Source organism: Cheilinus undulatus, linkage group 18 (assembly GCF_018320785.1).
Source record: "Cheilinus undulatus linkage group 18, ASM1832078v1, whole genome shotgun sequence".
Classification (NCBI taxonomy): Eukaryota; Metazoa; Chordata; class Actinopteri; order Labriformes; family Labridae; genus Cheilinus; species Cheilinus undulatus.
In genome coordinates, this window is record NC_054882.1 from 7,775,941 (window position 1) to 7,790,919 (window position 14,979).

The 14,979-nt window shown below is 37.7% G+C and overlaps 1 protein-coding gene across 2 annotated transcripts in view; it reads right to left on the bottom strand.

Annotated features, from left to right (window-relative positions):
* slc4a11 (solute carrier family 4 member 11) overlaps nucleotides 1-6,282 on the bottom strand; it is a 224,895-nt gene extending 218,613 nt beyond the window's left edge. For both annotated transcript variants that reach the window (XM_041812785.1, XM_041812784.1), the window contains exon 1: nucleotides 6,085-6,282. In XM_041812785.1, the coding sequence (XP_041668719.1) occupies nucleotides 6,085-6,157 (73 nt within the window). In that variant the 5' untranslated portion in view covers nucleotides 6,158-6,282. The remainder of the gene's footprint in view (nucleotides 1-6,084) is intronic.
* Nucleotides 6,283-14,979: the final 8,697 nt, after the last annotated feature.

Below are 14,979 nucleotides of genomic sequence, written 5' to 3' on the forward strand. Positions count from 1 at the left end.
CAGGCTACTCAGGGGCTCCGTGGTAACAGAAATGAGAGAGGAAATGATAAAATTAATGAACAGAAAAGCTCAGAGTCGTGCTTTCCCGTCGGCTTTTTGAAGTTGCCCCGGGCATTCAAGCAACAGTTAATGTCAGACCCTCTATGTTGTAAGCGTGCAGCCTGGAGACGTAAGGGAGAGCCGTACCGTAATTACCCTAGTTGAAGGGAAAGCCAATTTTGCGATGTTCATATTTTTAACATCGTCCAAACTAAAAAGTCTGATAACGATTTAATATTGATTTATCGTGCAGCCCTACTGAGCACATCACCATACACAAGTCCACTAATGAACTCTTATTCTGCCTTCAACACAGATACCAACACTGAATAACTAACTGACTTACAATAAAGTTCAGGAGTGCTTTAGCCTGACCAGATACGGAGATAACTTCTACAGCAGCTAATGTCAGTTATATGTTTCAAGTACCAATTTGAGCAACTGCTCATGACTTTTTTTACTTCTTTATTTTGCTTGTAAGCCTCCTAAATGGCAATATTTTCTGACATGTTTGACCAAAAAAACAGTAAGAGTTTGTCCAATAAACAAATCTGATGAAAAAATCAGATGAAAAGCCTTCTCTGAACCAGAAATTAGGTGTTGCAGCACAAACTTTATGAAACACAACACATTTATCTAATTCTCATGTTAGTTGCCACATTACTTGCTGATGGGCTGATGTTTGTCAAGTGGGCTGATATCTGCTGTAGCTGATGTTAATCCAATGCATCAGTAAACCCTTCTAAAAAATTCTTGATTCTCTACATTTTGTCCTATTAAGTTGCCACCCATTTCCATGCTTACAAGAAATTTAAATCTGACAAAAAAAGAAATCTGTTTTAAAATCAAAAGTTTGCTGATCAGACATACTCTGAACAGCACTATTAGTCATAGTGACTATTATGCACATAATAACATGTATTTGATTTATTTATAGATATCTATCTATAGACAGATGTTCTACTTCTCTGCACCTCTCCTTTGATGTTTTCCTTGTGAAGCTGTTGCATTTGGATATTATCCCAGAAAAGTCAGACCCTATATTAAATTTTACAGTGCTTTTCTGCACTGTTAGTGGATTATATGAATTTAGTATTTTTGTCACCTTGTCTGTGCCTCTGGCCTGTCAAACTGTTTCAAATATTCAATGAGGCACTATCTGTGATGCGGCAGACCAAACATTGGAAAGCATAGTGTTTTCAAGATGCCACATTTCACTGTTTGTCAGGGTTAAAGCTGCTTGTTTACACGTGTTTTGGCACCAGTGACACTGTTTACTCTGCTCATGCGTTAAACAGATCCTCCATCCATACAGCATAATGAGTTTCTGCTGCATTACTCACACATCTTCTACAACATATCTTTAAAATCTATCAACGCTATGATTTCAAAAAAAATGTCTGAAACCAATAAAATCTCAGGAAGTGGGGCGAAGGTGGCCTAGTGGTTTGAGGCACTACCCATGTACACAGATGGCAGGGGTTCGAATACGGCCGGTGGCACTTTCCCACATATCTCTCCCCAGCTCTCTCATCCCTGTTTTCGATTCTGTCCACTGTCCTCCTCTGTCGATAAAGGCATAAAAAGCCCAAAAATAAATCTTTAAAAAAATCTCAGGAAGTCAACTGATGCTCTAAAAATGTTTTGACCAACTATAGGACATAAGGTTGTCAAAAGACCAGATGCTTTCTCAAAGTGATAGGATCTATGTTTTGTAGAGGTTGGTTATATCATAGAGCATTAACATGCTAAAAACAACACCCATTTCATGACACAGTAGAGGCTAGGACTGAATGGTTTGCAAAAATAATCTTATTGCGATTTTTTTAACCCAAATATTGCGATTGCGATTTTATATGCAATTATTCTTCGATTAATCTTGAGTATTTTTCAACAAATTCAAGCAATAAATAATTCCATACATAAGACCATGTGTATTGAAAACAATGAAATTATTTCCGAAGCAATTAATCCATAGTAGCATGAATCTGAATATGGGGGTGCAAAAAGCTTTAAGCTATAAAGGAGGTGGCTGGGATGGGGGAGGTGAGGCTGGCTACTAGCTGAACGCAGCTGGGGCATGACTTTCGTGAAGTAACACCAGGCTTCATCAGTGTTAGATAGAGTTAGCTAACTATTTTTGCTTGTATTGCTAATGTGATGCCATTTGCTTTGTTTGAGGGCATTATCATTTTTATGTCACTCATTCTGATGAAGAAAAAAATACACAAAACACAAAAGGAGGATTTTTGTAAGCATTATAAAAATATTGACACTTGAACGTCTGCAATTTGTGCATAAAATTTATGTTGCTGCATAAAAAAAAAAAAAAATTTGAAAATAGTATTTTGACACATTTCAAGTTAAAGCAATGTTTCAACTTCTGCAATTTGTAAACTGCAGCAGGCCATATAGCGATTTAATCTATTTTGCGATTCATTACCCAGCCCTAGTAGTAGCCCTTTGAGTTACTCTCTGATAGATGACACATGCCTCTGAGATCTATTGTGATTTTTTCTGTATTTACAGTGAAGCCAGGGGTTGGTTTTAAAAGGCAACTGGCAAAATGTTCTTTTCTGTGTGGCCATCAATTCTTTGCCCAAAGCATCCAAGAGAAAGCCTGTTCATCTGTTCTCAGTTCAAACACAGAATGTAAGCTGTACTCCAGTGTCTCTCTAGCTCACTTCAGCATCAGGAGCCAATTATAGTAAACAATTTTAAAGAGATTTACTGGCAAATCACAATCATTTACAGCATGATGCAGATATGTCAAAAGCCAAAAGTCATGTTTGTCAGGTTTATCATGAAGAGAAGTCAACAACTTAGAAAATATAGGCTTAGACTGACTTTCTCAAGATGGCTGGATGCCATTAAAATCTGTTTTTATTCATGCTCTACTGAAAGAACATGCCAGTTAAATTAACTATAGACTTTTTGTTCCCACCCATCACCGAAGTAACTTGGCACACAAGATAGACTGTTTCATATATCTGCTATGTGGGATATGTTTCACATTCACTGGGGACACAATACAAAGTGTTTGAAAAGGGCCAGACATTTCAAAATAATCTTGGGAAGTGACAGGACAAATGTCTTCCAGACATCTTCCAGGGCAAACAGGTTTTAAGTTTGCTGCTGTTTTAATGAAGAAAAATATCCAAGTTCTGAAAAAACTGCCAGACTACTACAGTTAAATCCAAGCTAAACCCCCAATAGAAACCCCAGTAGAAGTAAACTCTGTCTGTAGCTCTCACCAAGCTCTCTTCAAATAACACAGATTAGTCAGGTCTGTTTTCAGATTTGGCACAATCATTTCAGACTGGAGCTTTGCTAGATGGATCTGCCTGATGACAGACATGGAATCTGGCTAATCCATCTGCATGCAAGGTTCTTTATTAAAGAGCAATGTCTTTATCTCTAATACTCCTAGTTGCAAGAAGCTTTCCAGCCCCTTTTTTCATTATTTGTAAAATGTTAGTTGATCATTTAGATGGGATTCATGTAGTTGGAATAACAATCAATCTCAGTCATAATTTGCAAAGCACCAATTCATAGATAATGTTATTTCAGACAATTTACAAAGAGGGCAGGTCTGCAGTGATCTATGTTGTATTATTGAGAAAAATTCAATATTTATCCACACAACTGCTGAACTATGCAATATTTTGCAAAGTTACAGTAGCAAGGAAAACTTGCTTTTACCAGGCTGAATTCTAAACACTGACGGGCTCAAAGATATCAGATATGTGTGGGAGCTGGTATGCAAATTTGTTTAAAGACAAGACAGTAGCCGAGTAACAGGAAGCACAGTAAACGGAAATTGTAGCATACAAAAGTATAGGTACGCTATGCTCTGTAATGAAACTATGTTAAATTTATCATCCCTATCAAATAAAACCAATTAAACCCTGACTCTTGTTCAGGGTACAGAGTCTACCTTTATGATATAACAAATATACAGTTAGGGATGCACAATATTATGGGTTTGTATCGGCAGATAATAGCTTTAAAAGGCAAATACCAGTATCAGCAGATATCAAAATTTCTGCCAATATTTAGCCTGTGTATTTCCACATATATCTACTGTAACTATATTTTGTCCAGATATACTAATAAATTAGTGGAGTTTTAGGCTGAACCAACAGACCGATGTCAGTTGAGTTTGTTTTTCCTTTATTTATGCTCATTCTTTAAACTTTAAAGCAGGGGTGTTAAACTCAAGGCCCGGGGCCCAAATCCAGCCAAGGGAGCAGTTTTACCGGGCCCACATGATCATGTCATATTTTAATAAGAACTGGCCCGCTGGTCTGAGGTCTGCAGATTTCCTCTAGTAAAGAAATGTAAATTTAACCTTGAATATTTAAAATATCCTGTGTTAAGTCACTAAAAAGTGAAAAAGTAAAGAGTGAAAATATTGAGATAGAAATTAAGGAATGGGTGAGAGAAATTAATTTGTGTTTTAATATTTTTAATTTGCATCTCAAAATTCTGACTTAAACTTAGCATTTTGACTTTTTATTTCATGCTGTGAACTTTTAGATTCCATTTTTTAAATTTCAAGATCATGATTTGACTCTTAACTTTGACTTTTAATCCCATATTTTGACTTTTAAAACTCAAAATTAAGAATTTCATCCCATATTTTGACCTTTTAGATTCACAATCTTAAATGTTAACTTGTATTTCAACCTTTAAAAATCATGATTTTGTAATTTATCTCATAATTTGACCTTTAAACTCATGATTTTTACTTTCTATCTCATATACTTGCCTTTTGAAAACATTATTTTAACTTTTGATTTTGTATTGTGACCTTTTTAACTAAAATTTTGACTTTTTAATCTCAGATTTTGAGCCTTTAAACTTATCATTTTGACTTTTTTTTTTTTTTTTTTTTTTTTTTTTACATCAAAATCATTTATCATCAGTTTTTTGCCACCTTCATTTATTATCTGTAAAAATAAGGTTGACAGTTTATGGTTAAATGTTTACCCCATTGGTCCCTTGGGTTAGACCTAAATTCAGATTTTGGCCCCTGCTGTGGTTGAGTTTGACACCCCTGCTTTAAAGTGTCTTTTAAGGACTAAAGTTTGTTTCTTTGGTCAACCTCAAACCTTAAATTTTGTCCAATAGGGCTGAAATTTCTTGTCCAAAAAGCATATTTAAATATCTGTATTGATATCGGCCAAAACGAATAAAGTGCATCCATCTTTTAAATCCATCAGGCTTTGCAGAGCATTGTCTAAATTGCACAGAACATTGATACTGTTTTTGCACAACAATACTGCCAATGTTTGATGCAAGTTAGACTGTGTGCTGATGTTTGCCTACAGTTTTTGACAACTAAAATCAAGAATTACCTTGGATTCGGTTCCTGAAACTTCTATAATGATTGCCATGGAATCAGTACTGGTTGATTTTAACTAGTAGCATGACAAAGTTTAAATTCAGATAACATAACAATACCCATAGAAGTAGGATATGAAAAGATAATATAAATAAAAGATTTTCTGTGCAACTAAGACTGTGTGCTTAAGTTTAAATGCATCTTTTGACAACTAAAATCGAGGAATTATCCAGTATGAATTCTGGTATAATAATAACTGCAGTGGCAGGAAATGGAAAGAGGATATTTAATGCACCAAAAGAGTATTGAGTATTTTAATTTGGTTTTAAACGTTGTATTAGTTACGGTTTGTACCTACTTCTCACAGAAAATCTAAAAATTATTTTCAAAAACCCATGGTTAAGTCAAACTACTAAATGAAGGCTCTGTTTCTCGAGGACAAGTCTTTAACACTGCCTGTTTTTCTACTGTAACAGGTCAGCCATCCTCTGGTGCAGTAGCCTATGTGTCAAACTCACTTTAGTATGCTATATTATCACAACACTGTTCCCAGCTAAACGTACAAACTTTTAACAACATTAAAGTAGTTTCTTCAGCGACAAAATTCAATTTTCTTCAAGAAATTAAGCGGAAACACCGTTCTTACTCGGCAGTTGGGGAAAAAAATATTAGCTAAGGTACTGAAAAAAATATCTTACCTCTTGTAAATCGATTTTCTGTCATTCCCATCACCTCTCCATCGTCCTTCACACTTTTCATAATGTCCCCCATCCCCAGAAACGTCGAGTTGTCTTCTCTATCTCCACCTTTTGTTGGTCCTTTTCCTCAGAAAACAGCGAAGTTAACTTTGTTTCGCTTCATTTGAAAAAGTAACGGGAGAGCCGCGAAGTCATCAACGGTCGTCACCAGGTGTGGATGACAGCACGCGCCCGGTCAGTGCCTGAACTGTTGACCACGCCCACCGCTGACTCCAGGCACGAGACCGGTGATAAAGCAGTGAAGGAAAGCATCCACTGTGACAGCATGCTGAGTGGATGGATCTCTAACAGCTCCATGGGGAAAGTGATAGTTAATGCTGGCTGCTACGTCGGTGTGGGAGCATTTTTGTAAAGGTATGAGCAGTTCAGTGTTAAATGCCTCGTTTTACTTGCATGTGACATGGCTGAAAAATAGAACAGTTATCAAATAACTTTAGTTTAAGTAGGTACATTAATATGAAAAATAAAGGGGAATTCATGTTTTCAAGTGCAGCTAATGATTTACAGTTATACATTTTATAAGACTTTAGCTACTGAAAAAAGTGAAAAATGCATAAATTACTGAATAGACAGTGTTTTATCTATAATTTAAGTTTTTAGCACATACACTCACTGGCCACTTTATTAGGTACACTTGTTCAATTGCTTGTCGACACAAGTAGTTAATAAGCCAATCACATGGCAGCAACTTAATGCATTTAGGTATGTAGACATGGTCAAGGCGACTTACTGAAGTTCAAACTGAGCATCCAAATTAGGAAGAAAGGGGATTTAAGAAACTTTGAATGTGGCATGGTTGTTGGTGTTAGAAGGGCTGGCCTGAGTATTTCAGAAGCTGCTGATCCATGCACAACCATCAGGGGCGTAGCTAGATTTTGGGTCCCCAGAAAGAATATTACACAGGGGCCCCCTTAACCAGTTAGCTAAGCAACAAATGTGTCATTTTTACAATTATCTATGTATTTTAATGTATTTTTAACAATAATGTCCCCATTTATGAGCAATACTTTTACTATGGTTAAATTAAATGTACTTGCATTGTTTCACAGCCCTGGACTACACCATTTGGCATTTTTAAGGGCGGTGGGAGCCCCCCAGTATTGTATTTTACTCCATTTGATACAAATTTCAGTCTGTTAACCGACTCATTTAGTCACTTTTGATTCAATAGTGGCACTAATTTCCTCCTTACAGGAGGTTATGTCATCGGCAGGGTTTGTTAGTTTGTTAGCAATATAACTCAAAAAGTTATGGATGGATTTTGATGGAATTTTCAGGAAATGTCACAAATAGCATAAGGAAGAACTGATAAGATTTTGGGAGTGATCCGGATCCCCGTCTGGATCCAGGAATGTTTTAAAGGATTCTGTACTATTGGGAGATGGGGCTAATGGTGGAGGTCTGCGCTCTCCGAGTGCTTTTCTACTGTTGTTATTACTTTATACCTGGAGATGGCGGACATGAGTGACTTCAATCCCAGCAGCATTTTTGGGCGTGTTTTTATTCAAAGTTGTGGAGTTTATAGAGTTTGAAAGATGCACGCCCGTTCGAGGAGACGAGTCGAAGCATAACAAAGAGAAAGACAGGGAATTGTAGCGATAATACTCACAAAGAAGGAGAGGAGAACATAAGCTCAAAGCACATCAGGATTGTGTATCAAATTAAACCAAACTGTGGTATCTTCCACTGTCAGCTTGAAGAAGACATAAGACTGGTTGGGAATATCATGCAATCATAACACTGGCTTCAGCTGCTACATGACAATTTTCTTCTTCACCTGGCTCAGTTCATAACCTTGCAAAGCAGATGGATGGGCCAGATTCCATGTCTGTCATCAGGCAAATCTATCTTGCAAAGCTTCAATCTGCAACAGTTGTGCCCAGTTTTAAAACAGGCCTGACCAATCAACATCATTTTAGAGAGTGAGGCGATAGCTACAGGTGGGGTTTAGCTGTACTGAAGCTGATAGCAATGGATGTAGCCAGAGTAGCATTTAGCTGGGATGTAACTATAGTATAGTGGAAATTTTATCAGAAATACACTTCTCCGTGCCTGCTTTGGTTAATTAAGTTAGTTGCTGTGGGTTAGCTTGTATTAGTTAGAGGTGGGGTTAGCTGAGCTGCAGCCAGTATATACAGTACAAGTGTAGGGATTAGCCTGGATGTAGCTCTAGTATAGCCGCAGATTTATCAGAACTGGGCCACATTTCTTTATTTAAAGAAGAGCACAAAGCCACTCTGAAAGCTTCTCATAGCAGAGAGGATGGCATGAGTTTTATCCATCAACAAGCGCTACTGTTCATAGACCTCATCGCCTCGTCAGGGCCTGACTGTTGAGCTCAGATTACTACTGGATCTGCGCATGTCGACTTCAGATACACACGAGGTCGATGATGGAAGTTTAGGACATGAGCATGAGGCCCACTGATCCTGACATTTGACTTATGACCTCCAAAATCTAGTTATTTCATCCTTGATTCAAGATGGACATTTGTACAAAATTCGGAGAGAATCATTCAAAGTCAAACCTTAAACAGTCCGCAATGAGCTGTTTTCTAAACTCACCAGCCGGTAAAATGGGGAGAATTGTTACTGCTCTAAGGTGAGAAGGGAAAGAGCTGAGCTCTTGTCAGCAGGGTGTGGGATAGGAATAAGGATACTTTATTTATTTCAAGTCAAGATCCCTGGGGTAGATGTTCTTGTAGAGATCGCTAACATTTTTACAAAGCTTGTATCTCAGAAAATCTATCTCATAAGCTTTTACTCGTGTCTGTAGGTGGGAGCCAAAGCTTTGATTCTGCACTTTGCAACTTTCTCATTTTTATCCTTTGATATAAAGATTAAAGAGTGAGTTAGAAATCTTTGTTTTGAAGAGATGTTGCTCTAGCTGCTGCATCGTGACAGCACTGACACAACGATGACTAAATCGGCGCCTTGTCATCTAAAAATACCAAGAATCAGAGGTCCGGTGTCCACAGGAGACTTAAAGAAATTGATTCACGCCTTCATCTCCAGCAGGGTGCAATGCTCTCTGCTTCTTGATCTACCTAAAAAGAAAACACCAACACTTTTTTTGACTGCTGCTGCTACAATAACAACCAAGGAAACTGAGCCCATAGCACCAGTTCGTACTGAGTTATAGAAATGTTTTTTAAAGTCCTTCAGGTTTTTAAACTACACAACAGCCAAAGGGCAAAGTTTTTTCTGATAAGTTGAAGACCTCAGCTGGTCCCTCAGATCACAAGGAAACAGATTCTGTGCCTGCGTCAGAAGCAAACATGGTAAGGATGCTTTTCGGTTCTGTGCATCCCACACATGATAACCCAACTTTAGCCACTTTCACGCCCAGACTTCAGATTATTTTTTCCCTGGATATGTAAATGTCTTTGATTGATTACATTAACTGGATTTTTATTCAGCTTAAGTCAACATTTGTTGAAAATATCTGTACATTTGGCTTGTAAAAATATTTTAGAGCACATTTTCAATTTATTTGCAGCTAACATGTTGAGAAGGTTGACCTTGGAAGCAAAAGTTTTACGCACGCAAACCACATTAGCCACATTTTCCTGACTGCCTCTGCAGATGTAGCTTGTGCAATCCATTGATCAGAATAAATCCATAAAACCCCATAATTCCCTGAATTCATTCATTAACTTGGATGGTGGATTGCATCTTTTGTCTTGTTTTTTTGTTGTTGCATATGTGGCACTACTAGCCTACCTGTTTCATTTCCATCTGATGCGTTTACATCAAACTATGAGTTATAGAAAATGAGTTATGTGGGGAAATGTTGAATGAGCGCTCGTGCCTACCTCACCACTGCAGCCTGTATGATCCATTTCCTGCCACTACACACCAGCCCTCATGGCCCTAAAATCAGCTGGCCCGCCAGGAATTCTCCCGGTTCTTCAGATCAGCTATTCCAGGCATGCTTTTGAATGTTTTCATATCATTGCAGTATGAGGCAAAATGGTTTCATGCTGGAAAAAAGGCAGTTAAAACGATTTTATGTAGCCCTTAAAGAAATGCTCATATAGGCTGCATATGCTTGTGCCAGGTGGGAGAGATGGAGCACAACTTTTTAATCCAGTCTCTTTACATAACGTGAGTACCAAGTTTGGTCTTTATCATGTTTGATGTTTAATATCCACTTAATACATGAGCTTATGAGCTTACGAGCCAATTGAATGACTTGGACAGAAATGAAAAGACTCCAACCAGTTCTGAAACACAGCCCAGTAACATTATACTTTAGAACCTTGGAGTCTGGAACCCCTGGTTGGGGGGGGGCTGTGGCAGGTACCAGATTGACTTCAACTAGCCACATTGGCCAGTGGAATTTGTCAGTGTCACAACCTCAGCATTCTCTGATGGATATTTGTCTGAGTGAGATTTAGATGAAACCAGCTGCATAACGTTAATTCAAAGTCAATGTATTAATATAAGTATAAACTTAGTATCCATTAAAGAAGGAAATGGAGCATGTGTTTCATCTCATACCAGACATACCCAATTTGCAATGTCACACATAGTTTCCAATCAACACAATTGTTGCCAGTGGAAATGCTCAGTGGCTAGTAACTTTTCATAAACAAGTAGCCACGTCAGTCAGTGAGCAATAAAGTTAATATCAAGTCCTGCTTATGACAGATCGCGACTCAAAATTCCAAAAAAATGTTCAACAACACACGTTTAGTTAATTGAATGTGTAGCCGTTTGGAGCAACCAAAACACCTGATATAAAAAAGAAAAGGGACAAAACTGACAAATTTTATAGCTTGTGAAATTACTTAATTATCATGGGAAAAGTAGCCATTTATTGCAAGAAGAGGAGAGAAATTAATTGAAATACTGCTAAAACATTTCGGTTTACCCAAATTCACAGTAAAACAGGGAAACATAAAAGGTATTGATGCATGCCCAATAAGGTCTTCACTGATCTAGAGGCTTGGTTCTTGACTGCTGGGTCAGGACCCAAAAAGTGGGTCACAAAGCCATTTTCAGTGAGTCATGGATGTGTCCCTGGAAAAAAAAAGTCTATTTTATGCTCTCATTTTGAAGAACGTGTCTCAATCTGTTTGGTAAAACACATCTTTTGTTCTTATGTCCAAACTGACCCATATTTCTTTAAAAATATTTCATTAGGATTAAAAAATGTTATATATACTTATCAATTTTACTGCTTTTACAGTTTTAGAGCTTGTTTCACCCTGTTTTAATATCTGTTTTGCCCTCTTATTTACATTTTACTGTTTCTCTTTTAATTTCTTATGTCTTTAATTTTGGTCCTCTCGGTCTCAGCCTGTGTAGCTGGGTTCCTGCTTTTCCTGGGTTCCTATCATTTTATGGTACTGATGTCTGTGTCTGATGTTCATGATGTCTTAGCTGTGCAGTTAATGACTGCACTCTGATTGATGTCTGTGATGTCTTAGTTTGCATGGCATCACAGGTCATCTAGGTTTGGTTTTATATTGTCGCTCTTTATCGATGTAGATGAATTATTATCTGTCTAGATGTCACGTTCTGTTTCTGTCTTTTGTCTGGGTTGTTGCTTTGTTTTTGTACTTGTTTCTGCACTTGTCAAAGCACTTTGTAAACCCATGTTTTTAAAAGTGCTATACAAATAAAGTTATTATTATTATTATATTTGGGTCCTGAAATCCTGACCCTAGACCAGTTGAGAACCGTTTATCTACAGTAAATACTGCATTGTTTTGACAACATTTTTTTTAAAGATTTTTAACCCCAACCATATTCCCATGTTACTTTTGGCAGCTATTTGAATCCACTTTTCCAACTAAAGTGCATGTTAGTTTTTGTCATTTTCATTCTTGAGCATTTTTGTCCAGTTTCAGTCAACAACAACTCCTAAACATTTAGGTTGATGTTTCAGTTGATGAAACTAACACTGCCTTAACCCTGCTTCAGTGTAATGTCTGACTCTTATATAACATTCCTGGATTTGAATCTAGGTTCCACTGTATCACACAATGGCGTTTTTATTCATTTGATATAAATACTCTAAAACGAGGAAACAACCTTGACAGGTACCCTTCTGTATCTGATTGTTAAATAATATGCATGCTGGCTGAATTTGGGGATAAACCACAAAGAGATTCCTCCATCTAAAGCTCATGAACTCAAAAGGAGTTGAAATCCATATTTTCTCAGTATAAGAATTTCACTGCTGCCTGGAAGCAGATTAACGTTGCTTCTCTCCTTTCAGCCTGCAGTGATTTCCTTTTCATTCCTCTGCCATATCAATGCCTCACATCTCCCCCCCTCCTCTCCATGTATTCCTCCTCTCTTTGAGTTGGAGAGAATCCCTCCCTGCCCCTCTGCTCTCCCTAATAAGCCAGAGCGAGATTCCTTGGCTGACAGCTGTTCCAGATGGCATTATTACTCCTCGGTTTCACAGTCAGCTGGCTCGGGATCCACCACCAGCCGAGGTGGCTGTCCCTCCGCCGTGCCCCAGCTTCAACATCAACACGGGCATATGGCAGTGTTACATAATAATGTATCTCAGGGCCGATATTTTATGGTGATCATCCAACAAGTTTGACTTCTTTGGCTTCCTTTTTGAGGTGATTTGATTTGATTAAAAAGCTGAGCTCGAACCGGCACTTTTTCAAATTACCGTCACAGGAACTAAATTCAAAGTGAAGGTGAGTAAACATCTGACTGGATGAACTTAAAGGTTCAAATCACCTGTAATGAACATACAGGGTGATATTCTGAACTGTGATTTGATTTGAAAACATTTGGGAGTGTGTGAATGTTTCTGCCTCTGTTACAGCCTCCCTGCATAGATGAAGTGTGTTCAAATCTTGGGTCTGCAGGGTCTTTTTAGGTCTTGTTTCTGGTGGTAACCCAATTCTTCACCGAAAAACTAAAGATAAGAATCCCCTCTCTTTTAGTGATTGGATTCATTGATTCAGCTCAGTCAGAAGAGACTGTGTAGGCATTAGGTGTGCTTGGATGTCAGATCTGCTGGGGGTCCTGCATCTGGTAGTAATGCTACACAACATGATTGAATGTAGATGAGGCATTGAAAAAAGATTACATTTACAAAGCAAATATGAAATAAAAGCAAACATCTTTCTTAAACTGAAATAGGGACAGGGCTGTTTTTAAAATTGTGTAGCATCCCCTCTTCTTTTAACAATCTGTAAATGTCTGGGAAGTAAGCAGACCAGGGAGGGGAATGTTGTCCCATTCTTGTCTGATGTAAGAGTTTAGCTGCTCAACATTCCTCGGTCTTCTTTGCTGGATTTGTTCATTTTTTGATGCTCCAAATGATTTGAAAGGTCTGGACTGTAGGCAGGCCAGTTCAGCACCCAGACTCTTCAACTACAAAGCCATCCTGCTATAACGGATGGGGTTTAGCATTGTCTTCCTGAAATATGCAAGGCCTTCCCTGAAGGAGACGTTGTCTGGATAGGAGCATATGTTGCTCTGAAACGTCTTTGTACTTGTTAACATTGATAAAGCCTTTCCAGATGTGTAAGCTGCCCACGTCATAGGTACCAATGCAACCCCACACCTTTAAAGATGCAGGCTTTTGAACGGTGTGTTGATAACATCTGGATGGTCCGTCTCTTCTCCAGTTTGCAGGACACAGTGTTTGTGGTTCCCAAAAGATATTGAACATTTTTGATTAATATGACCACAACACAGTTTTCCATTTTGCCTCAGTCCATTTTAAATGAGCTTTAGAAGACAGCGGCGTTTCTGCATAATGCAGCTGTAACTTGCATTTATGGATGGCATGGTGAAGTGTGTTGACTGACAAGGATTTCTGGAAGTGTTCCTGGGCTCATGCAGTGATTTCCAGTACAGAATTATTCCTGTTTTAAACAGTTTCACTGGTGGATCTGAAGATGACAAACATCCAGTATCGACCTTTGGCCTTGTCCTTTATGCACAGAGATTTCTCCAGCTTCTCTGAATCTTTTGATATTATGAAGGTTTGCTATTCAAAGTCTACACAATGTTACACTAATAATCATTTTTCTGAAATCCTGCAATTTTTACAGTTTTTCCCCAGTTGGTGGCATCTACCCGTCTTTACTTCTGAGACGCTCTGACTCTCTTAAATGCTCCTTTTATACCCAGTCATATAATTGACCTGTTGCAAGTTAGCCTAATTAGTTGCAAAATGCTCCTTTAGCTGTTTTTCATTAGTACACTTACTTTTCCAGCTTTTTGTCACCCTGTCCCTACTTTGCAAATGTGCAAATGCATTGCTGCCATCAAATTCAAAAGAGCTAATATTACCACTGAAATGGTAAAATGTCTCAGGTTCAATATCTTATATATTGTTAATGTTCTATTGTGAATCTAATACAGGTTTGTGAGATTTCCAAATCACTGCATTCTGTTTTATTTACATTTTACATAGTGACCCAACTTTTTTGGAAACAAGGTTGCTCTTTAACAGCTCTTATATACATTTTGTTGGTAGGTGGTTGGAACAAAGTAATTCTGATGGTATGGAATATGGACTTTGTGCCTAGATATAAACCGTGGATGGAGGAAACGGTAAAAATTTTGTATTTTGAGTAGGGCTGGGCAATTAATTGCAAATTAGATTAAATTGCAATATGGCCTGCTATAATTTTCAAATCGCAAAAGTTGCAATATTTCTTTAACTTGAAATGTGTCAAAAAAACAGTATAATAATTTAATTTTTTGCAGCAGCAGAGATTTTACGCACATTATGCAAACATTCAAGTATCAATATGTTTATAGTAGATTACAAAAACCCTCCTTTTTGTGTATTATTTATGTTTTTCTTAATCAAAATGAGTGACATAAAAATGATTACCCAAAA